The sequence below is a fragment of the Coregonus clupeaformis genome, chromosome 7, assembly GCF_020615455.1.
Source record: "Coregonus clupeaformis isolate EN_2021a chromosome 7, ASM2061545v1, whole genome shotgun sequence".
NCBI lineage: Eukaryota > Metazoa > Chordata > Actinopteri > Salmoniformes > Salmonidae > Coregonus > Coregonus clupeaformis.
Window position 1 is genome coordinate 50,950,667 of NC_059198.1, and position 25,220 is coordinate 50,975,886.

Below are 25,220 nucleotides of genomic sequence, written 5' to 3' on the forward strand. Positions count from 1 at the left end.
AAAGAAAATACCATGCTGCTCTTCCAACACAGAGAAACAGTAGATACCAAGCTGCCATTCTAACAACACAGAGAAACAGTAGATACCAAGCTGCCATTCTAACAACACAGAGAAACAGTAGATACCAAGCTGCCTGTACAAAACTCTCACAAAAACACCTATTTCCTCTCATAAACCTAGAGACCTTTGATGTATCTTAACATGACATTTCACTTTAAGTGGAAGATTTGGTTCTGAAATCTATCTAGGCCACAAATGTCCCCACTGACCGGGTAATGGCTTCTCATCAAGCCCAGGAAAACAAACTATACTGTCACAAAACACACAACCCAAAATGTGTCTGCCTAAACAACCCAGAAAATGCTTTGTTAAGAAGAAAAAAGACTGATCGTTTTCTCAGCGTCTCCTCAGTTTGTTTGTTTTCCTGTGTTTCGCCACGGGCTCACGGACACTAAGCCGCGGCCCCCAGGGACAATTCCGGGGTTTCTGAACCCAGAACGTGTAATCAGGCAGCCACTGACGGAAGCTAAAATAATCTCTGCACGGAATCTGATTGGATGAGGTAATCCAGGAGGTTAATACTGTAAGGTTAACGTCCCCCCCCACCTCCTTCCTCCTCCACCCACAATCTCTCCTCCAACCCTCCTACACTTTCCCCTCTTTAAAGAAAACAGAGGCACAGGGTTCATGGCTGAGGTCAGGTTCCCCATGGTAGTCCCTGCTGCGCCCCACTAATCCACTTGACCCCTCCTATCCCCACTGCTACTACCCAGGACCTAACCATAACCCCTCCTATCCCCACTGCTACTACCCAGGACCTAACCATAACCCCTCCTATCCCCACTGCTACTACCCAGGACCTAACCATAACCCCTCCTACCCCCCCTGCTACTACCCAGGACCTAACCATAACCCCTCCTATCCCCCCTGCTGCTACCCAGGACCTAACCATAACCCCTCCTACCCCCCCTGCTACTACCCAGGACCTAACCATAACCCCTCCTATCCCCCCTGCTACTACCCAGGACCTAACCATAACCCCTCCTACCCCCCTGCTACTACCCAGGACCTAACCATAACCCCTCCTATCCCCCCTGCTACTACCCAGGACCTAACCATAACCCCTCCTACCCCCCTGCTACTACCCAGGACCTAACCATAACCCCTCCTACCCCCTGCTACTACCCAGGACCTAACCATAACCCCTCCTACCCCCCTGCTACTACCCAGGACCTAACCATAACCCCCTCCTATCCCCCCCTGCTACTACCCAGGACCTAACCATAACCCCTCCTATCCCCCCCTCCTACCCCCCTGCTACTACCCAGGACCTAACCATAACCCCTCCTATCCCCCCTGCTACTACCCAGGACCTAACCATAACCCCTCCTACCCCCCTGCTACTTCCCAGAACCTAACCATAACCCCTCCTACCCCCCCTGCTACTACCCAGGACCTAACCATAACCCCTCCTACTACCCAGGACCTAACCATAACCCCTCCTATCCCCCCTGCTACTACCCAGAACCTAACCATAACCCCTCCTATCCCCCCTGCTACTACCCAGGACCTAACCATAACCCCTCCTATCCCCCCTGCTACTACCCAGGACCTAACCATAACCCTCCTATCCCCCCTGCTACTACCCAGGAACTAACCATAACCCCTCCTATCCCCCCTGCTACTACCCAGGACCTAACCATAACCCCTCCTATCCCCCCTGCTACTACCCAGGACCTAACCATAACCCCTCCTATCCCCCCTGCTACTACCCAGGACCTAACCATAACCCCTCCTATCCCCCCTGCTACTACCCAGGACCTAACCATAACCCCTCCTATCCCCCCTGCTACTACCCAGGACCTAACCATAACCCCCCCTATCCCCCCCTGCTACTACCCAGGACCTAACCATAACCCCTCCTATCCCCCCCCTGCTACTACCCAGGACCTAACCATAACCCCTCCTATCCCCCTGCTACTACCCAGGACCTAACCATAACCCCCTCCTATCCCCCCTGCTACTACCCAGGACCTAACCATAACCCCTCCTATCCCCCTGCTACTACCCAGGACCTAACCATAACCCCTCCTATCCCCCTGCTACTACCCAGGACCTAACCATAACCCCTCCTACCCCCACTGCTTCTACCCAGGACCTAACCATAACCCCTCCTACCCCCACTGCTACTTCCCAGGACCTAACCATAACCCCTCCTATCCCCCCCTGCTACTACCCAGGACCTAACCATAACCCCTCCTACCCCCCTGCTACTACCCAGGACCTAACCATAACCCCTCCTACCCCCACTGCTTCTACCCAGGACCTAACCATAACCCCTCCTACCCCCACTGCTTCTACCCAGGACCTAACCATAACCCCTCCTACCCCCACTGCTACTTCCCAGGACCTAACCATAACCCCTCCTACCCCCCCTGCTACTACCCAGGACCTAACTATAACCCCTGCTACTACCCAGGACCTAACCATAACCCCTCCTACCCCCCCTGCTACTACCCAGGACCTAACCATAACCCCTCCTACCCCCCTGCTACTACCCAGGACCTAACCATAACCCCTCCTACCCCCTGCTACTACCCAGGACCTAACCCTAACCCCTCCTACCCCCTGCTACTACCCAGGACCTAACCATAACCCCTCCTACCCCCCTGCTACTACCCAGGACCTAACCATAACCCCTCCTATCCCCCTGCTACTACCCAGGACCTAACCATAACCCCTCCTACCCACCCTGCTACTACCCAGGACCTAACCATAACCCCTCCTATCCCCCCTGCTACTACCCAGGACCTAACCATAACCCCTCCTATCCCCCCTGCTACTACCCAGGACCTAACCATAACCCCTCCTATCCCCCCTGCTACTACCCAGAACCTAACCATAACCCCTCCTATCCCCCCTGCTACTACCCAGGACCTAACCATAACCCCTCCTACCCCCCTGCTACTACCCAGAACCTAACCATAACCCCTCCTATCCCCCCCCTGCTACTACCCAGGACCCAACCATAACCCCTCCTATCCCCCCTGCTACTACCCAGGACCTAACCATAACCCCTCCTATCCCCCCTGCTACTACCCAGGACCTAACCATAACCCCTCCTATCCCCCTGCTACTACCCAGGACCTAACCATAACCCCTCCTATCCCCCTGCTACTACCCAGAACCTAACCATAACCCCTCCTATCCCCCCTGCTACTACCCAGGACCTAACCATAACCCCTCCTATCCCCCTGCTACTACCCAGGACCTAACCATAACCCCTCCTACCCCCCTGCTACTACCCAGGACCTAACCATAACCCCTCCTATCCCCCCTGCTACTACCCAGGACCTAACCATAACCCCTCCTATCCCCCCTGCTACTACCCAGGACCTAACCATAACCCCTCCTATCCCCCCTGCTACTACCCAGGACCTAACCATAACCCTCCTATCCCCCTGCTACTACCCAGGACCTAACCATAACCCCTCCTACCCCCACTGCTACTACCCAGGACCTAACCATAACCCCTCCTATCCCCCCTGCTACTACCCAGGACCTAACCATAACCCCTCCTATCCCCCCCCTGCTACTACCCAGGACCTAACCATAACCCCTCCTATCCCCCCTGCTACTACCCAGGACCTAACCATAACCCCTCCTATCCCCCCCCTGCTACTACCCAGGACCTAACCATAACCCCTCCTACCCACCCTGCTACTTCCCAGGACCTAACCATAACCCCTCCTATCCCCCCCTGCTACTACCCAGGACCTAACCATAACCCCTCCTACCCCCCCTGCTACTACCCAGGACCGAACCATAACCCCTCCCAGTTTTCGGCTTCTTAGTGCTTCTTTGTGAAATACAACCCAGGACACAGCAGTAGGGTAAGTATGATTACGGTTGACATAGAGCACATGGCTGTTACCTACCCTCCTCCTTCCTTCCTCCCTCCCCAACATCCCTCTCTACCTCTCCCTGGTCTCTGTGAGCAGCAATGGTCTCCCTCTCTACCTCTCCTTGGTCTCTGTGAGTAGCGATGGTCTCCCTCTCTACCTCTCCCTGGTCTCTGTGAGCAGCGATGGTCTCCCTCTTTACCTCTTCCTGGTCTCTGTTAGCGGCGATGTTCTCCCTCTCTCTCTCTCTCCCTGGTCTCTGTGAGCAACGATGGTCTCCCTCCCTTCCTTCCTCCCTCCTAGCTTTGGGACACAACTTCAGGAGTCTGTGTATTGGTTGGACTCCCTGAGTTGTGCATCATTCTGGTGGTTGGCGATAGAAAATAACCATACCACTATATAGCCAGTTTCACCAACAAAAAATGTCCTGTCCAGAGAAGCATATGTATAACCTCTAGGAACTCTACTTACTAGACGTAAAGTGAAATGTGTCCCTCGCTAAAAAAATTAACGTCGGAATCCAACTTTTGTCCGAACCGTACCATACGAATAAAGCTACCTCCCTCTCTCCCTCCCTCTTGCTAGTCTCTGTGAGCAGCGATGGTCCCCCTCTCTCCATCACTCTCTCTGTTCTCCGTGAGACCAATCAGCAGCAGTAGTGGTAGGTCAGGCTTGACTCACTTTCCGTCGGCCAGGTTGAGAGAGCGGAACAGGGGGTAGTCCTCGGGGGCGGGCTTGCCGCTCTGGTCCTCATACAGGAAGACGGGTGAGCGTCCCACCTCCACCCCCAGCTGCTGCACACCCTGCTCACTGTAGACAGACAGCAGGAAGGACTGGAGGCCGGCCTTGGGCCTGAGCGTGGTCAGGATGGAGAAGTCTTCAGGGAACTCACCTCCTGGAGAACAGAGGTTGCGTTAGAAATGCATACATACAGTAACACACCTCCCACACAATGCACAGAACACAGGTTAGATCAGCTTAGAAATACAGGGAACACACTATGTGACTGATTCAATCATAAGATGTGTATTATTGAGTAACAAAAAAAAGCATATCACAGGTGAGGAGTCTTCGATTCAGTTACCCTTTACACATACAATTTCTTGTAGACACACATTGCTTTTATGTTTTTTTTTTTTAGTAAGTTCTCATTTGTTCGGCAACTACCCCAGGTTTATAGTCTTTCAAGCATCCAGATAGACCTGAGCTAATCATCTAATTCTTTATTAATTTCAGTGGGAATCGAACCAACAACCCTGGTGTTGCAAGCTCCATGCTCTACCAACTGAGCTACACAGGACCTGAGCTAATCATCTACTACTTTATTCATGTACATACAGTGGGGAAAAAAAGTATTTAGTCAGCCACCAATTGTGCAAGTTCTCCCACTTAAAAAGATGAGAGAGGCCTGTCATTTTCATCATAGGTACACGTCAACTATGACAGACAAATTGAGCATTTTTTTTCCAGAAAATCACATTGTAGGGTTTTTAATGAATTTATTTGCAAATTATGGTGGAAAATAAGTATTTGGTCACCTACAAACAAGCAAGATTTCTGGCTCTCACAGACCTGTAACTTCTTCTTTAAGAGGCTCCTCTGTCCTCCACTCGTTACCTGTATTAATGGCACCTGTTTGAACTTGTTATCAGTATAAAAGACACCTGTCCACAACCTCAAACAGTCACACTCCAAACTCCACTATGGCCAAGACCAAAGAGCTGTCAAAGGACACCAGAAACAAAATTGTAGACCTGCACCAGGCTGGGAAGACTGAATCTGCAATAGGTAAGCAGCTTGGTTTGAAGAAATCAACTGTGAGAGCAATTATTAGGAAATGGAAGACATACAAGACCACTGATAATCTCCCTCGATCTGGGGCTCCACGCAAGATGTCGTATCGGGTGAATGGTGGCAATTATTGCTGTCAACAAAGAGTCCGCTTATGCTGCACAATGATTTAGAGGCTTTTATTAATATCACAAGGTTACAGCATAAGTTACAGACCCGCGGTGTCCGGAGAACGGCGTCCCAGATTGTCATGGCCGTTCTGACTTTCTTCTTCGTTTAACCCCTATTTATAAACAATGCAAAAAGATGGGTGGCTCCCTCTTCTGGCCAATCACCAGTCTCCCCTGTCTACAACACTCTTCCTGTCTGTTGTATGTGGCGTTACACTAAAACATTCCCTCTTGATACTAAAATCAACATTCTTTCAGTTCCACTTAAAAAACATTTAACACCATCATAATCTCAATACACTACAAAGATCTCACCCCGTGGGGTCAAAATGATCACAAGAACGGTGAGCAAAAATCCCAGAACCACACGGGGGTACCTAGTGAATGACCTGCAGAGAGCTGGGACCAAAGTAACAAAGCCTACCATCAGTAACACACTACGCCGCCAGGGACTCAAATCCTGCAGTGCAAGACGTGTCCCCCTGCTTAAGCCAGTACATGTCCAGGCCCGTCTTAAGTTTGCTAGAGTGCATTTGGATGATCCAGAAGAGGATTGGGAGAATGTCAAATGGTCAGATGAAACCAAAATATAACTTTTTGGTAAAAACTCAACTCGTCGTGTTTGGAGGACAAAGAATGCTGAGTTGCATCCAAAGAACACCATACCTACTGTGAAGCATGGGGGTGGAAACATCATGCTTTGGGGCTGTTTTTCTGCAAAGGGACCAGGACGACTGATCCGTGTAAAGGAAAGAATGAATGGGGCCATGTATCGTGAGATTTTGAGTGAAAACCTCCTTCCATCAGCAAGGGCATTGAAGATGAAACGTGGCTGGGTCTTTCAGCATGACAATGATCCCAAACACACCGCCCGGGCAACGAAGGAGTGGCTTCGTAAGAAGCATTTCAAGGTCCTGGAGTGGCCTAGCCAGTCTCCAGATCTCAACCCCATAGAAAATCTTTGGAGGGAGTTGAAAGTCTGTGTTGCCCAGTGACAGCCCCAAAACATCACTGCTCTAGAGGAGATCTGCATGGAGGAATGGGCCAAAATACCAGCAACAGTGTGTGAAAACCTTGTGAAGACTTACAGAAAATGTTTGACCTGTGTCATTGCCAACAAAGGGTATATAACAAAGTATTGAGAAACTTTTGTTATTGACCAAATACTTATTTTCCACCATAATTTGCAAATACATTCATAAAAAATCCTACAATGTGATTTTCTGGATTCTTTTTTCTCATTTTGTCTGTCATAGTTGACGTGTACCTATGATTAAAATTACAGGCCTCTCTCATCTTTTTAAGTGGGAGAACTTGCACAATTGGTGGCTGACTAAATACTTTTTTCCCCCACTGTATATTTCCAGGCTTGAGGACAATTGTATACGTTTTAGGGCAATGACATTGAACGTGTAAAATCTCACGTATTTAGAGTACAATTTTCCCTTTGGAAGAGACAAATTAGAGGGCAACCAATGTCTGCACATTAAAATTGATTTTTGGACACTTTTGCTGAGTTTATTGCACACAAACTATTCTCCTTTAGCGATTTGAAAGGTTGCGCCAAAGAGGAATAAACTTAATAAAAATATCCTACAAAACTTTAAGAGGACATTAGGACATTAGTTACTCCAACTAAACAGATATATCAATGAGTCATACATGGGTTTTAACACCCACATGAAATAAATCATCATTTTACAGGCTCACATAAAGCACCTGAAACACCTTATCCAGACTCATAATAATAGTTTATTGTTTCTACATGACTACCATTGAGTTCATTTTTTTTTCATTCCACTCAACCCTGCCCTACACTGTAAGCTTGACAATCACTAGTATCCCCCTGCAAGAACAGACTCTATAAGTATAGACTCTACAAGTACAGTCTCTACAAGTACAGACTCTACAAGTATAGACTCTACAAGTATATACTCTACAAGTACAGACTCTACAAGTATAGACTCTACAAGTATAGACTCTACAAGTACAGACTCTACAAGTACAGACTCTACAAGTATAGACTCTACAAGTACAGACTCTACAAGTATAGACTCTACAAGTATAGACTCTACAAGTACAGACTCTCAAGTATAGACTCTACAAGTATAGACTCTACAAGTATAGACTCTACAAGTACAGACTCTACAAGTACAGACTCTACAAATATAGACTCTACAAGTACATACTCTACAAATATAGACTCTACAAGTACAGACTCTACAAGTACAGATTCTACAAGTACAGACTCTACATCGTTGCTGATCTGTTGGTAGGAACCTTGTTAAGTGACTCCCTTACATATTGTATACAATTTTAACACACACACACACACACACACACACACACACACACACACACACACACTGGTCAATGGTCTATAAATCCATTAACCAAACAGAAGCAGACAAAGTAGATGTTGAATCTTAAATTGATCACCCTGCAGCAGAAGAATTGCCATGCAGGAAATAGAGAACATGTAGTATATTTGAGGTTTAAAAATACTTTTGAAGTTTGTAATTTCCACTTTGAACTTTCAGACTTCAATTTCCCCTCACCAAAAATGTATCAGACCCTACAAAAATGTAAATGAATTATAATTAACATATTCATTCAAATGTCCTGTTGTTGCTGTAACAAACTGGCTCAAATTAAGATCCCACTTCTGTACAGTACACCAACTTTGCTGTGCTTCAGACTGCACAATAACCTGCACTGTGCTTTAGTTACACTAGCTAGTTCTCTGAGCCAGATTCTCTCTCCCTCTGGGGTTGGTACAATACAAATACTCTGAGGTAGGAATACAGCACTGCCACACAATCAGATCAGGGATGGCATGTCCTGTCAAAAGCCTTGGCAAGACCAACAAAAGACACTTTTAAACATCGCTCCCTTCCGCGCTGCACAGCCAGGATGTGGGGAAGGACAGAGAGAGTTTGGAGGGGACTGGAGGGATGGGGGGAGACAGGACTCGTTTTACCTGGGAAAAGCTGCTTGGTGGGGGCACTGATCTGGGCCTGCTTTCCAACTCTGTAGGCTGTGTCTGGCTTAGATGCCCTTCGGTTTGTGCAAAATCCTGACGTTTTCCTAACTCCTTCGGGGGAATTGTGAAATTCTAGTACTTTAAGCACGTCCACTGGTTCAGCTGTTGGAGAGAGAGAGAGAAGACATAACATGAGTTATAATCTGAGAAGCACTTCACAATGCACCTGAACCTTTGTTTCAACAGTTAGAATGTCAAGCAACCACAATCTATTGCATTTACACAAAACTTATGTCACGTCATACCAAACCTCTGTTTAGTTCAGGAACATGGCTTTATAGCATTCAAAAGAAAGCACATTTTAATCCAGTAAACCATCTGTAAAGGGACTTGTCAAATTAAGTGTTACCGAATATCTTGCTCTTTTAATAAGAAACCATATTTGTCTACAGAATATTCCCATTCTGGTGATAACCTAATGAGGAAAGACATAAAATAATTAAACATAGACAGAAGCATTGGCCCATACGTCAGACGCAGCATAAAACATGGAGGAAATCACTGTCTCCCCTGGCTACGTATTCCCCTGTGTCCCCTGGATACATATCCCCCTGTCTCCCCTGGATACATATTCCCCTGTCTCCCCTGGATACATATTCCCCTGTCTCCCCTGGATACATATTCCCCTGTCTCCCCTGGCTACATATTCCCCTGTCTCCCCTGGCTACGTATTCTCTTCTCTCCCCTGGCCACATATTCCCCTGTCTCCCCTGGCTACATGTTCCCCTTCTCCCCTGGCTACATATTCCCCTGTCTCCCCTGGCTACATATTCCCCTGTCTTCCCTGGCTACATATTCCCCTGTCTCCCCTGGATACATATTCCCCTGTCTCCCCTGGCTACATATTCCCCTGTCTCCCCTGGATATATATTCCCCTGTCTCCCCTGGATATATATTCCCCTGTCTCCCCTGGATACATATTCCCCTGTCTCCCCTGGCCACATATTCCCCTGTCTCCCCTGGCCACATATCCCCCTGACTCCCCTGGATACATATTCCCCTGTCTCCCCTGGATACATATTCCCCTGTCTCCCCTGGATATATATTCCCCTGTCTCCCCTGGATATATATTCCCCTGTCTCCCCTGGCCACATATTCCCCTGTCTCCCCTGGATATATATTCCCCTGTCTCCCCTGGCCACATATTCCCCTGTCTCCCCTGGATACATATTCCCCTGTCTCCCCTGGATACATATTCCCCTGTCTCCCCTGGATACATATTTCTCTGTCTCCCCTGGATATATATTCCCCTGTCTCCCCTGGCCACATATTCCCCTGTCTCCCCTGGATATATATTCCCCTGTCTCCCCTGGAAACATATCCCCCAGTCTCCCCTGGCTACATGGCCTTTCCTATCATTGCTACGCTGACGATACACAACTAATCTTCTCCTTTCCCCCTTCTGATAACCAGGTGGCGAATCGCATCTCTGCATGTCTGGCAGACATATCAGTATGGATGACGGATCACCACCTCAAGCTGAACCCTGGCAAGACGGAGCTGCTCTTCCTCCCGGGGAAGGACTGCCCGTTCCATGATCTCGCCATCACGGTTGACAACTCCGCTGTGTCCTCCTCCCAGAGTGCGAAGAGCCTAGGCGTGACCCTGGACAACACCCTGTCGTTCTCCGCCAACATCAAGGCGGTGACCCGCTCCTGCAGGTTCATGCTCTACAACATTCGGAGAGTACGACCCTGCCTTACACAGGAAGCGGCACAGGTCCTAATCCAGGCACTTGTCATCTCCCGTCTGGACTACTGCAACTCGCTGTTGGCTGGCCTCCCTGCCTGTGCCATTAAACCCCTACAACTCATCCAGAATGCCGCAGCCCGTCTGGTGTTCAACCTTCCCAAGTTCTCTCATGTCACCCCCCTCCTCCGCACACTCCACTGGCTTCCAGTTGAAGCTCGCATCCGCTACAAGACCATGGTGCTTGCCTATGGAGCAGTGAGGGGGACGGCACCTCTGTACCTTCAGGCTCTGATCAGTCCCTACACCCAAACGAGGGCATTGCGTTCATCCACCTCTGGCCTGCTGGCTCCCTTCCTCTGCGGAAGCATAGCTCCCGCTCAGCCCAGTCAAAACTGTTCGCTGCTCTGGCACCCCAATGGTGGAACAAGCTCCCTCACGACGCCAGGACAGCGGAGTCACTCACCACCTTCCGGAGACATTTGAAACCCCACCTCTTTAAGGAATACCTGGGATAGGATAAAGTATTCCTTCTAACCCCGCCCCAAATTGTAAAGTGGTTATCCCACTGGCTATAGGGTGAACGCACCAATTTGTGAGTCGCTCTGGCTAAGAGCGTCTGCTAAATGACGTTAATGTGCCCTTGAGCAAGGCACTTAACCCTAATTGCTCCTGTAAGTCGCTCTGGATAAGAGCGTCTGCTAAATGACTAAAATGTAAAATGTAATATCCCCCTGTCTCCCCTGGATACATATTCCCCTGTCTCCCCTGGAAACATATTCCCCTGTCTCCCCTGGATACATATTCCCCTGTCTCCCCTGGATACATATTCCCCTGTCTCCCCTGGCCACATATTCCCCTGTCTCCCCTGGATACATATTTCCCTGTCTCCCCTGGCCACATATCCCCCTGTCTCCCCATGCTACATATTCCCCTGTCTCCCCTGGCTACATATTCCCCTGTCTCCCCTGGCTACATATTCCCCTGTCTCCCCTGGCCACATATCCCCCTGTCTCCCCTGGCTACATATTCCCCTGTCTCCCCTGGATACATATTCCCCTGTCTCCCCTGGCTACATATTCCCCTGTCTCCCCTGGATACATATTCCCCTGTCTCCCCTGGCTACATATTCCCCTGTCTCCCCTGGCTACATATTCCCCTGTCTCCCTGGCCACATATTCCCTGTCTCCCCTGGATACATATTCCCCTGTCTCCCCTGGCCACATATTCCCTGTCTCCCCTGGATACATATTCCCCTGTCTCCCCTGGATACATATTCCCCTGTCTCCCCTGGATACATATTCCCCTGTCTCCCCTGGCTACATATTCCCCTGTCTCCCCTGGCTACATATCTCCCTGTCTCCCCTGGCTACATATTCCCCTGTCTCCCCTAGATATATATTCCCCTGTCTCCCCTAGATATATATTCCCCTGTCTCCCTGGCTACATATCTCCCTGTCTCCCCTGGATACATATTCCCTGTCTCCCCTGGATACATATTCACCTGTCTCCCCTGGCTACATATTCCCCTGTCTCCCCCTGGCTACATATTCCCCTGTCTCCCCTGGCTACATATTCCCCTGTCTCCCCTGGCTACATATTCCCCTGTCTCCCCTGGCTACATATTCCCCTGTCTCCCCTGGCTACATATTCCCCTGTCTCCCCTGGATACATATTCCCCTGTCTCCCCTGGCTACATATTCCCCTGTCTCCCCTGGATACATATTCCCCTGTCTCCCCTGGCTACATATTCCCCTGTCTCCCCTGGCTACATATTCCCCTGTCTCCCCTGGATACATATTCCCCTGTCTCCCCTGGATATATATTCCCCTGTCTCCCCTGGATACATATTCCCCTGTCTCCCCTGGCTACATATTCCCCTGTCTCCCCTGGCCACATATTCCCCTGTCTCCCCTGGCTACATATTCCCCTGTCTCCCCTGGATATATATTCCCCTGTCTCCCCTGGATATATATTCCCCTGTCTCCCCTAGATATATATTCCCCTGTCTCCCCATGATATATATTCCCCTGTCTCCCCTGGATACATATTCCCCTGTCTCCCCTGGATATATATTCCCCTGTCTCCCCTAGATATATATTCCCCTGTCTCCCCTAGATATATATTCCCCTGTCTCCCCTGGCTACATATCTCCCTGTCTCCCCTGGATACATATTCCCCTGTCTCCCCTGGCCAAATATTCCCCTGTCTCCCCTGGATACATATTCCCCTGTCTCCCCTGGCCACATATTCCCCTGTCTCCCCTGGATACATATTCCCCTGTCTCCCCTGGATACATATTCCCCTGTCTCCCCTGGATACATATTCCCCTGTCTCCCCTGGCTACATATTCCCCTGTCTCCCCTGGCTACATATTCCCCTGTCTCCCCTGGCCACATATTCCCCTGTCTCCCCTGGATATATATTCCCCTGTCTCCCCTGGATACATATTCCCCTGTCTCCCCTGGATACATATTCCCCTGTCTCCCCTGGCTACATATTCCCCTGTCTCCCCTGGATACATATTCCCCTGTCTCCCCTGGCTATATATTCCCCTGTCTCCCCTAGATATATATTCCCCTGTCTCCCCTGGAAACATATTCCCCTGTCTCCCCTGGATACATATTCCCCAGTCTCCCCTGGATACATATTCCCCTGTCTCCCCTGGCCACATATTCCCCTGTCTCCCCTGGATACATATTCCCCTGTCTCCCCTGGCCACATATCCCCCTGTCTCCCCTGGCTACATATTCCCCTGTCTCCCCTGGCTACATATTCCCCTGTCTCCCCTGGCTACATATTCCCCTGTCTCCCCTGGCCACATATCCCCCTGTCTCCCCTGGATACATATTCCCCTGTCTCCCCTGGATACATATTCCCCTGTCTCCCCTGGATACATATTCCCCTGTCTCCCCTGGCTACATATTCCCCTGTCTCCCCTGGCCACATATACCCCTGTCTCCCCTGGCTACATATTCCCCTGTCTCCCCTGGCTACATATTCCCCTGTCTCCCCTGGATACATATTCCCCTGTCTCCCCTGGCTACATATTCCCCTGTCTCCCCTGGCTATATATTCCCCTGTCTCCCCTGGATACATATTCCCCTGTCTCCCCTGGCTACATATTCCCCTGTCTCCCCTGGCTACATATCTCCCTGTCTCCCCTGGCTACATATTCCCCTGTCTCCCCTAGATATATATTCCCCTGTCTCCCCTAGATATATATTCTCCTGTCTCCCCTGGCTACATATCTCCCTGTCTCCCCTGGATACATATTCCCCTGTCTCCCCTGGATACATATTCCCCTGTCTCCCCTGGCTACATATTCCCCTGTCTCCCCTGGCTACATATTCCCCTGTCTCCCCTGGCTACATATTCCCCTGTCTCCCCTGGCTACATATTCCCCTGTCTCCCCTGGATACATATTCCCTGTCTCCCCTGGCTACATATTCCCTGTCTCCCCTGGCTACATATTCCCCTGTCTCCCCTGGATACATATTCCCCTGTCTCCCCTGGATACATATTCCCCTGTCTCCCCTGGATACATATTCCCCTGTCTCCCCTGGCTACATATTCCCCTGTCTCCCCTGGCTACATATTCCCCTGTCTCCCCTGGCTACATATCCCCCTGTCTCCCCTGGCTACATATTCCCCTGTCTCCCCTGGATACATATTCCCCTGTCTCCCCTGGCTACATATTCCCCTGTCTCCCCTGGATACATATTCCCCTGTCTCCCCTGGATACATATTCCCCTGTCTCCCCTGGAAACATATTCCCCTGTCTCCCCTGGCTACATATTCCCCTGTCTCCCCTGGCTACATATTCCCCTGTCTCCCCTGGATACATATTCCCCTGTCTCCCCTGGATATATATTCCCCTGTCTCCCCTGGATACATATTCCCCTGTCTCCCCTGGAAACATATTCCCCTGTCTCCCCTGGCTACATATTCCCCTGTCTCCCCTGGCTACATATTCCCTTGTCTCCCCTGGATACATATTTCCCTGTCTCCCCTGGATATATATTCCCCTGTCTCCCCTGGATACATATTCCCCTGTCTCCCCTGGCTACATATTCCCCTGTCTCCCCTGGCCACATATTCCCCTGTCTCCCCTGGCTACATATTCCCCTGTCTCCCCTAGATATATATTCCCCTGTCTCCCCTAGATATATATTCCCCTGTCTCCCCTGGCTACATATCTTCCTGTCTCCCCTGGATACATATTCCCCTGTCTCCCCTGGATACATATTCCCCTGTCTCCCCTGGCTACATATCCCCCTGTCTCCCCTGGCCAAATATTCCCCTGTCTCCCCTGGATACATATTCCCCTGTCTCCCCTGGCCACATATTCCCCTGTCTCCCCTGGATACATATTCCCCTGTCTCCCCTGGATACATATTCCCCTGTCTCCCCTGGCTACATATTCCCCTTTCTCCCCTGGCTACATATTCCCCTGTCTCCCCTGGCCACATATCCCCTGTCTCCCCTGGATATATATTCCCTGTCTCCCCTGGATACATATTCCCCTGTCTCCCCTGGATACATATTCCCTGTCTCCCCTGGCTACATATTCCCCTGTCTCCCCTGGATACATATTCCCCTGTCTCCCCTGGATACATATTCCCCTGTCTCCCCTGGCCACATATTCCCCTGTCTCCCCTGGATATATATTCCCCTGTCTCCCATGGCTACATATTCCCCTGTCTCCCCTAGATATATATTCCCCTGTCTCCCCTGGCCACATATTCCCCTGTCTCCCCTGGATATATATTCCCCTGTCTCCCCTGGCTACATATTCCCCTGTCTCCCCTGGATACATATTCCCCTGTCTCCCCTGGCCACATATTCCCCTGTCTCCCCTGGATATATATTCCCCTGTCTCCCCTGGATACATATTCCCCTGTCTCCCCTGGATACATATTCCCCTGTCTCCCCTGGCCACATATTCCCCTGTCTCCCCTGGATATATATTCCCCTGTCTCCCCTGGCCACATATTCCCCTGTCTCCCCTGGATATATATTCCCCTGTCTCCCCTGGCTACATATTCCCCTGTCTCCCCTGGATACATATTCCCCTGTCTCCCCTGGATACATATTCCCCTGTCTCCCCTGGATACATATTCCCCTGTCTCCCCTGGCCACATATTCCCCTGTCTCCCCTGGATACATATTCCCCTGTCTCCCCTGGATATATATTCCCCTGTCTCCCCTGGCTACATATTCCCCTGTCTCCCCTGGATACATATTCCCCTGTCTCCCCTGGCTACATATTCCCCTGTCTCCCCTGGATATATATTCCCCTGTCTCCCCTGGATATATATTCCCCTGTCTCCCCTGGCTACATATTCCCCTGTCTCCCCTGGATACATATTCCCCTGTCTCCCCTGGCTACATATTCCCCTGACTCCCCTGGATATATATTCCCCTGTCTCCCCTGGATATATATTCCCCTGTCTCCCCTGGATACATATTCCCCTGTCTCCCCTGGCCACATATTCCCCTGTCTCCCCTGGCTACATATTCCCCTGTCTCCCCTGGATACATATTCCCCTGTCTCCCCTGGCTACATATTCCCCTGTCTCCCCTGGATATATATTCCCCTGTCTCCCCTGGATATATATTCCCCTGTCTCCCCTGGCTACATATTCCCCTGTCTCCCCTGGATACATATTCCCCTGTCTCCCCTGGATACATATCTCCATAGTGCCAGGGTTAGACCTCATCTACAGTACCATAGACTTAATCTACATTAGTGGTCCTCTGTAGCTCAGCTGGTAGCGCACAGCGCTTGTAACGCCAAGGTAGTGGGTTCGATCCCTGGGACCACCCATACACAAAAATGTATGCACGCATGACTGTAAGTTGCTTTGGATAAAAGCGTCTGCTAAATGGCATATTAATTATTTAAATGAATTTATATTTGAATTTCATGTAATGGACATACACAAAATAGTCAAAATTGGTGAAGTGAAATGAAAAAAATAACTTGTTTCAAAAATTTTAAAAAAATAAGTAACAGAAAAGTGGTGGATGCATATGTATTCACCCCCTTTGCTATGAAGCCCCTAAATAAGATCTGGTGCAACCAATTACCTTCAGAAGGCATATAATTAGTTAAATAAAGTCCACCTGTATGCAATCTAAGTGTCACATGATCTGTCACATGATTTCAGTATATATACACCTGTTCTGAAAGGCCCCAGAGTCTGCACATCACTAAGCAAGGGGCACCACCAAGCAAGCGGCACCATGAAGACCAAGGAGCTCTCCAAACAGGTCAGGGTCAAAGTTGTGGAGAAGTACAGATCAGGGTTGGGTTATAAAAAGATATTCAAAACGTTGAACATCCCACGGAGCACCATTAAATCCATCTTTAAAAAATTGAAAGAATATGGCACCACAACAAACCTGCCAAGAGAGGGCCGCCCACCAAAACTCACGGACCAGACAAGGAGGGCATTAATCAGAGAGGCAACAAAGAGACCAAAGATAACCCTGAAGGAGCTGCACCGCTCCACAGTGGAGATTGTATCTGTAGTATCTGGCCATAGGACCACTTTAAGCCGTACACTCCACAGAGCTGGGCTTTACGGAAGAGTGGCCAGAAAAAAGCCATTGCTGAAAGAAAAAAATAAGTAAACACGTTTGGTGTTCGCCAAAAGGCATGTGGGAGACTCCCCAAACTTATGGAAGAAGGTACTCTGGTTAAAAGAGACAAAAAATTGAGCTTTTTGGCCATCAAGGAAAATGTCTGGCACAAACCCAACACCTCTCATCATCCCCAGAACACCGTTTTGGAGAGATAGTTTAATATAATGCTAGATGTTTTGGAGAGGTAGTTTACTTAATGCTAGACGTCTTGGAGAGGTAGTTTAATTTAATGCTAAACCTTTTAGAGATGCTGTTTAATTTAATGCTAGACGTTTTGGAGAGGTAGTTTAATTTAATGCTAGATGTTTTGGAGAGGTAGTTTAATTGAGTGGTAGACGTTTTAGAGATGCTGTTTAATTTAATGCTAGATGCTTTGGAGGGGTAGTTTAATTCAGTGCTAGACGTTTTGGAGAGGTAGTTTAATTTAGTGCTAGACGTTTTTGGAGAGAGTTTAATTTAATACTATACGTTTTGGAGAGGTAGTTTAATTTAATGCTAAACGTTTTGGAGAGGTAGTTTAATTCAATGCTAAACGTTTTGGAGAGGTAGTTTACTTCAATGCTAAACGTTTTGGAGAGGTCGTTTTTTGGGGATGTATGAAAAGGACCACCATACAGGGGCCTACCCTGTTGCTGTTAAATGGCCAACTCATAGTGTCCACATACAGGGGCCTACCCTGTTGCTGTTAAATGGCCAACTCATAGTATCCACACACAGGGGCCTACCCAGTTGCTTTTACTGGCTGCTCAAAAAGACCTACGTTATGCTAATTGAGGACGTTGGGGGAAAAAAGATAGCTATTCTATATTAGCATTAAATATACATGAGTTGCAGGTTTTGATGTGTTACCTGTCATGTTAACATAGTTGGATACTAATGCAGATTTATTGACAAGATAACAGCGTGTTTCTGGCAGTTCTACACACACTGACACATAGTTCTGGAGCAGAGGCCAAAATGACGTCATCTTGCGGCTCTTTACTCATCACAAAACATGCCAGACCGTGAGTCAGATATGAGGAGCATGTGTAACCAGTGTGAAATGGCTAGCTAGTTAGCGGTGCGCGCTTGTATCGTTTCAATCGGTGTCGTCACTCGCTCTGAGACATTGAAGTAGTTGTTTCCTGTGCTCTACAAGGGCTGCGGTAACGATGCTTCATGGGAGGCAGTTGTTGATATGTTCAGAGCAGAGGAGGCTGGTGGGAGGAGCTATTGGAAGACAGGTTCATTGTAATGGCTGGAATGGAATAAATGGAACGGTATCAAACACATCAAACATGTGGAAAAACACGTTTGACTCAGGTCCATTCATTCCATTCCAGCCATTACAATGAGCCCATCCTCCTACAGCTCCTCCCACCAGCCTCCACTGGTTCAAAGGGTCCCTGGTTCAAGCTCAGGTTGGGGCAAGGAGAGGGAACGGAAGCAACACTGTTGCACATGGAAGAATGGCACCGGAGGAGATGGCTGCCGTTTTACGGGCTCCTAACCAATTGTGCTATTGTGTGTGTTTTTTAGCGTTATTTGTAACTTCTTTTGTACATTATGTTTCTGCCACCGTCTCTTATGACCGAAAAGAGCGTCTGGATATCAGAACAACGAATACTCACCTCGTACTGGCCAAATAATTTTTCATTAACGAGTCGGACTCGAAGGATTCATTCGCATGAAGAAGAGACAGAGATATAGGGGACGTAGGTTGGGGTTCCTTGTAAGAATCTGACGGCGAGTGGGTAATCCGCCTCTACCATCCGTCCTATAAGCCAACGTGCAATCACTACAGGTGGCTGGGTTTCCCGTGCATCGGCAAAATAGAACAGCTGCCTCCGTTAAGACAAGGGGTGGTGGTCTGCGTCTATGTGTCAATAAAAGCTGGTGTACAAAATCTAATATTAAGGAAGTCTCAAGGTTTTGCTCGCCTGAGGTAGAGTATCTCATGACAAGCTTTAGACCACACTATTTACCAAGAGAGTTTTCGTCTATATTTTTCATAGCTGTCTATTTACCACCACAAACCGATGCTTGCACTAAGACTGCACTCAACGAGCTGTATAAGGCTACAAGCAAACAAGAAAATGCTCATCCAGAGGCGGCACTCCTAGTGGCCAGGGACTTTAATACAGGGGAACTTAAATCCATTTTACCTAATTTCTACCAGCATGTTACATGTGCAACCAGAGGAAAATAAATCTAGACCACCTTTACTCCACACAGAAAGATGAGTACAAATCTCTCCATCGCCCTCCATTTGGCAAATCTGACCATAACTCTATCCTCCTGATTCCTGCTTACAAGCAAAAACTAAAGCAGGAAGTACCAGTGACTCGCTCAATATGGAAGTGGTCAGATGACACAGATGCTAAGCTACAGGACTGTTTTGCTAGCACAGACTGGAATATGTTCCGGGATTCTTCCGATGGCATTGAGGAGTACACCACATCAGTCACTGGCTTCATCAATAAGTGCATCGATGACGTCGACCCCACGGTGACCATACGTACATACCCCAACCAGAAGACATGGATTACAGGCAACATCCGCAATGAGCTAAAGGGTAGAGCTGCCGCTTTCAAGGAGTTGGACTCTAATCCGGAAGCTTATAAGAAATCCCGCTATGCCCTCCGACAAATCATCGAACAGGCAAAACGTCAATATAGGACTAAGGTTGAATCCTTCCACATCGGCTCTGATGCTCGTCGGATGTGGCAGGGCTTGCAAACTATTACGGACTACAAAGGGAAGCACAGCTGCGAGCTGCCCAGTGACACAAGCCTACAAGACGAGCTAAATGACTTCTATGCGCGCTTCGAGGCAAGCAACACTGAAGCATGCATGAGAGCACCAGCTGTTCCAGACGACTGCGTGATCACGCTCTCCGTAGCCGATGTGAGTAAGACCTTTAAACAGGTCAACATTCACAAGGCCGCAGGGCCAGATGGATTACCAGGACGTGTACTCCGAGCATGCGCTGACCAACTGGCAAGTGTCTTCACTGACATTTTCAATTTGTCCCTGACTGAGTCTATAATACCAACATGTTTCAAGCAGACCACCACAGTCCCTGTGCCCAAGGACACTAAGGTAACCTGCCTAAATGACTACTGACCCGTAGCATTCACGTCAGTAGGCAGGAAGTGCTTTGAAATGCTGGTCATGGCTCACATCACCATTAACCCAGATACCCTAGACCCACTCCAATTTGCCTACCGCCCCAATACATCCACAGATGATGCAATCTCTATTGCACTCCACACTGCCCTATCCCACCTGGACAAAAGGAACACCTACATGAGAATGCTATTCTTTGACTACAGCTCAGCGTTCAACACCATAGTGCCCTCAAAGCTCATCACTAAGCTAAGGACCCTGGGACTAAACACCTCCCTCTGCAACTGGATCCTGGACTTCCTGACGGGCCGCCCCCAGGTGGTAAGGGTAGGTAACAACACATCTGCCACGCTGATCCTCAACATGGGGGCCCCTCAGGGGTGCGTGCTCAGTCCCCTCCTGTACTCCCTGTTCACCCATGACTGCATGGCCAAGCACGAATCCAACACCATCATTTAAGTTTGCCGACAACACAACAGCGGTATGCCTGATCACCAACAACGATGAGACAGCAAATAGGGAGGTCAGAGACCTGGCAGTGTGGTGCCAGGTAAACAACCTCTCCCTCAATATTATCTATGCATAGTCACTTTACCTCTACCTACATGTACATATTACCTCAATTACCTCGAATAACCAGTGCCCCCGCTCATTGACTCTGTACCGGTACCCCCTGTATATAGCCTCCCTACTGTTATTTTACTGCTGCTCTTTATAATTATTTTTTACTTCAGTTTATTTTAGTAAATACTTTCTTTAAACTTATTTTCCTTAAAACTGCATTGTTGGTTAAGGACTTGTAAGTAAGCATTTCACTGTAAGGTCTAAACCTGTTGTATTCGGCGCATGTGACGAATACAATTTGATTTGATTTGATTTGATTTGAAGAAGGACATATTCTGTTCCAGGGAGGTGAAATTGTCTGATTAAAAAAAGAGAAGACCTTTTCACCTGCTGCTCCCTGAGACTCTAATAATTATTCAGCCAGAATGTCTCCCCCTCTCTCCCTCTCTCTTCTCTCTCTGTACCTCTACCCCTCTCTCACCCCTACCCCTACACTCTGCCCTCTTTGACTTCCATGCTCCAGCCTCAAACAAGACCTCTTTATGCTGGTGTGTCATACCAAGGAAACGATCCACGTGTTTACGGTGTGTTTTTGCTCTGCTCTCTTTAACTCTTTCAATTCCACTGCGTTAAATATCAAAGCTGAATATCACATTGCGGCCTTCTTCTTTAAAAAAAAAAAAAAAAACGCCAATAATTTAAGTCTAATTATAAACTGGGTGGTTTGAGCTCTGAATGCTGATTAGCTGTATACAAAACATTTAATTTGTACTGCTCTAATTACATTGGTAACCAGATTATAATAGCAATAAGGCAATATACCATGGCTAAAGGCTGTATCCAGGCACTCCGTGATGCGTTGTGCATAAGAACATCACTAAGCCATGGTTTATTGGCCATATACCACACCCCTTTCGTGCTATATTCCTTAAATATATTGCTTAATCACAAGGCATGGCTTATACAGTCCAAACAACATGTCAACGATGTAGTGATGGTGTGGTGGGGAATCAGGCGCAGAAGCAGAGGTACAGTCCAACAAGACTTTACTATGCAAAATAATCCACAAACGGCAGGATGCCAAACAGACGCGCACAGGCGTCAACACACGATCGCACGAAACACAGTGCGCAAAACTCTCCTAAACAGAGGAGGACACTACTAATCCTGGCGTACTGGAAAAAATAACACAGCTACGCAACCATCTGACAAGCGACAATTACACACAACACTATACACACAAACAGGGAACTAAATAGGGTGCATAATGAGACCTAACACAAAACAGGTGTGGCTAACAGACAAAACTAATCAAACAGGAAACACAGAACATAGAACGGTGGCAGCTAGAATTCCGGAGACGACGAACGCCGAAGCCTGCCCGAACAAGGGAGAGAGGCAGCCTCGGCCGAAACCGTGACACAACATGTAATCATGTTCAATCAAAAGCCCCCCTCATGGAGGAAAAGGAGAGTGATCATGATGACATAAATATTCCCAACAGGCTGTAAATCAATCTAGTCACTGATGAGACAGTCAGTGGTTGAACAGACCTACACCGACCAAACAGAACAAACGACCACTTCACTATAGACCTGGTTGTCCGTGTTTCATCGCCATTCAGAGAGCGAGAGAGGGTAGGGTAGAGTAGAGTGGGTTGTGAAGGTTCTGAAATGCTAGCGTTGTCTGCAGGAATGCACCAGAAAGGACCTCATGCCCCAGGGGCAGTGAAAATGTGTATGTACACTGCTAGCTCAGAGGGCACCCTGCAGAAACAGCTTAATGATCCATAAACACCTGAAGAGAAATTCAGAAAACCCAAACTGTATATAGGCTGGATATGAAAATGAATGGAAGTGAATAGTGAATAGTCATTTATATAGACTTGAACACCGTGGAGGGAACGCGCAACGCTCAGCGCTCAGACAACGCGGCCTTGTCACCCCAACCCAAACATGCAAGTGCAAAATTCAGGGGGGGGGAAGTTGGGCACGGTGTTGCACAAAGACCTCCAGTCTCTCGTTGGACTTCGGTGCGGACTAGGGCAGTGTGGAGAAAGGGTGATCCGTTTGGCAAGTCAGTGATGTGCTGCTTGACCGCTCAGATCTATCAGAACGTCCAAGGGACGGACCTCGAGGCTGCCGCCCGTCTATGGGCCGCCTCCTTCACCATCCATGGCCTGAAATAATACGGGGAAATTCGCGGCTAAAATTCAATTAAAGTTAAATGATGAACAATCACCTAATTATTAATACCCATATGACATACCCTTTCCCAGTGGATCCGTCTGAAGGGTCTGTCACACTGCACAACTCCCCAAAGCTTGTTTCGACACTGATCAATCGATGAGTGCGTCATTGTCGATATTCAATGCAAATTCATCATGAAAACGAGACCCAGTTTGCCATGACCACACTTTCTTCAAAATAGGCTACATTGTCTAGGTTGCAAGATAATATTTTTTATAAATCGAGACAAGTGTCCCCACCGTAGCTCAGTTGGTAGAGCATGGCGCTTGCAACGCCAGGGTTGTGGGTTCATTTCCCACGGGGGGGCCAGTATGAAAAAATGTATGCGCTCACTAACTGTAAGTTGCTCTGTATAAGAGCGTCTGCTAAATGACAAAACATTTAAATAAAATGAAATAGCATTCAATACATATATCGGCTCTGTGGGACCATCAATGTTTTAATGTAGGGTATTGTAAAACAGTAATGTGACCAGTGACAGTAACTCATGGGGCCAATATTCAATGATACCGGGTCCATTAGAGAGATTCGGAGAGTCTGCTTGTGAATCGGCTCTAGAAATGCCCCCAGGAGTAGAACTGACAGACACCTCTCCTCTTTAGCAAACTGTGAGGCTGCAAACCGTGCGGAATTCCACCCTGCTGACCATATTGACCTGGCTGAACCATGTCCACACACAACTGACGGACCAGAGGTTCACATTAAATCTCTAAAAGCTGTCTCTAAATGGGGTGCTATTGACAAATTATTTTACGGCTCCTTCATAACTAAACTAAGCAAGGGGAAAGAAAAGCCTGTGCACCAAATAAACTAAGTGAACAATTGAGTTTTAACTGTTTTAACATTATTGTGGCTATAATAGGCTATACGAAAAAACTGAATAAAAAAGAAGTAGATGGTATATTAATATAATATATAATGCATTAGAATAAATGTGACCAAAATCGTCATGACCTTTTGAAACACTTGTCAGCGATACCTACTATTTATTTGGAACCAATATCAATAGTGTACAATGTATATTTGGGTCCATGTCTTTTAACTTAAATGTTCAATAAAAATATGTGATTCGCTTTACTTTGTGAGGAGGGGCACTTTGGTACAACTGTAGTTAATTGGATCCACAGACCTCTTGACCGAATCAAATAGGGACAGTCTCTTTCCTATCCTTCTTCGTACATCTAGTTATGATGCTAATTGAAAATACCTAATCAATTACAGACAGTTACCAAAACCCGACCCTCTTGTGTTCCCTGATCTCTCCCTATATCTCTCCCCGTATCTCCATCACGTTTTAAGAGTCCCCAATACGGTTTCTGCCACGGCTGGCTGATTGTCCCTAGTCTACTCACTATAACTTTTACACAACATTTTTGGCTCCTAACAATTATTCTTACCTGCTCTGACATGTGTAGCCTGCAGAACCAGTGTTAAAGTGATGAGTGCGGTTACAGTGGAATCCATAAGCTGCCTTTTCGTTTTCCACCTTGTGGACCACCTTTGCATCTCCATGGTCCACAAAAGTGAAGAAAACTTTGGCGGCTTCAAGTGATTTTAAATGACGTCCCTTCCACAATCCCTGTGTTATGGATAATTGCACTAAACAGCCATAAGTGAGGGGTGTTTAGTCTCTTCTCTCAGCCACTCCAGGCCCCGATACGGTCTTCCTTTCCAGTGCCCAGCCTTCCGACTGAATGTATTTGGGTTTTAATCAACAGGCACAGAGAGCACTCGTTGCCCCAGGAGCCACACCGACAGGAGGGCTGGGCAAGCACCGCACACCAGACCCACAGTTACAGGGAAATGTCAAGGGAAAAAAGACCCCTGATTAGCAAATCACAGGGCTAGAAATTATCCTTGGGATCCACCCATCAGTTTTACAAAGCTCCTGCGAATTAAGTCTTCCCTGAGCGCGTGCACGTAAAAAAAAAGAAGAAAAAAAAGAAGAAGAGAGGAAAAAAAACGGTCTCTACTTCCTGGAAATGTCCTGGGAATGAACGGAATGGCACTGGGGTGAGAGACAGAATTTGGCATGTGAGCATAATTCCCACTG

At 48.0% G+C, this 25,220-nt stretch overlaps 1 protein-coding gene across 1 annotated transcript in view; it reads right to left on the reverse strand.

The window, feature by feature from the left end:
* Positions 1-24,935, reverse strand: part of LOC121569939 (collagen alpha-1(XI) chain-like) — a 202,515-nt gene extending 177,580 nt beyond the window's left edge. Inside the window, exons 1-3 of the mRNA XM_041881290.2 lie at positions 24,565-24,935; positions 8,844-9,008; positions 4,584-4,797 (exon numbers count right to left, since the gene is read on the reverse strand). Coding sequence (XP_041737224.1) covers positions 4,584-4,797; positions 8,844-9,008; positions 24,565-24,679 — 494 coding nt within the window. The 5' untranslated portion in view covers positions 24,680-24,935. The remainder of the gene's footprint in view (positions 1-4,583; positions 4,798-8,843; positions 9,009-24,564) is intronic.
* Positions 24,936-25,220: the final 285 nt, after the last annotated feature.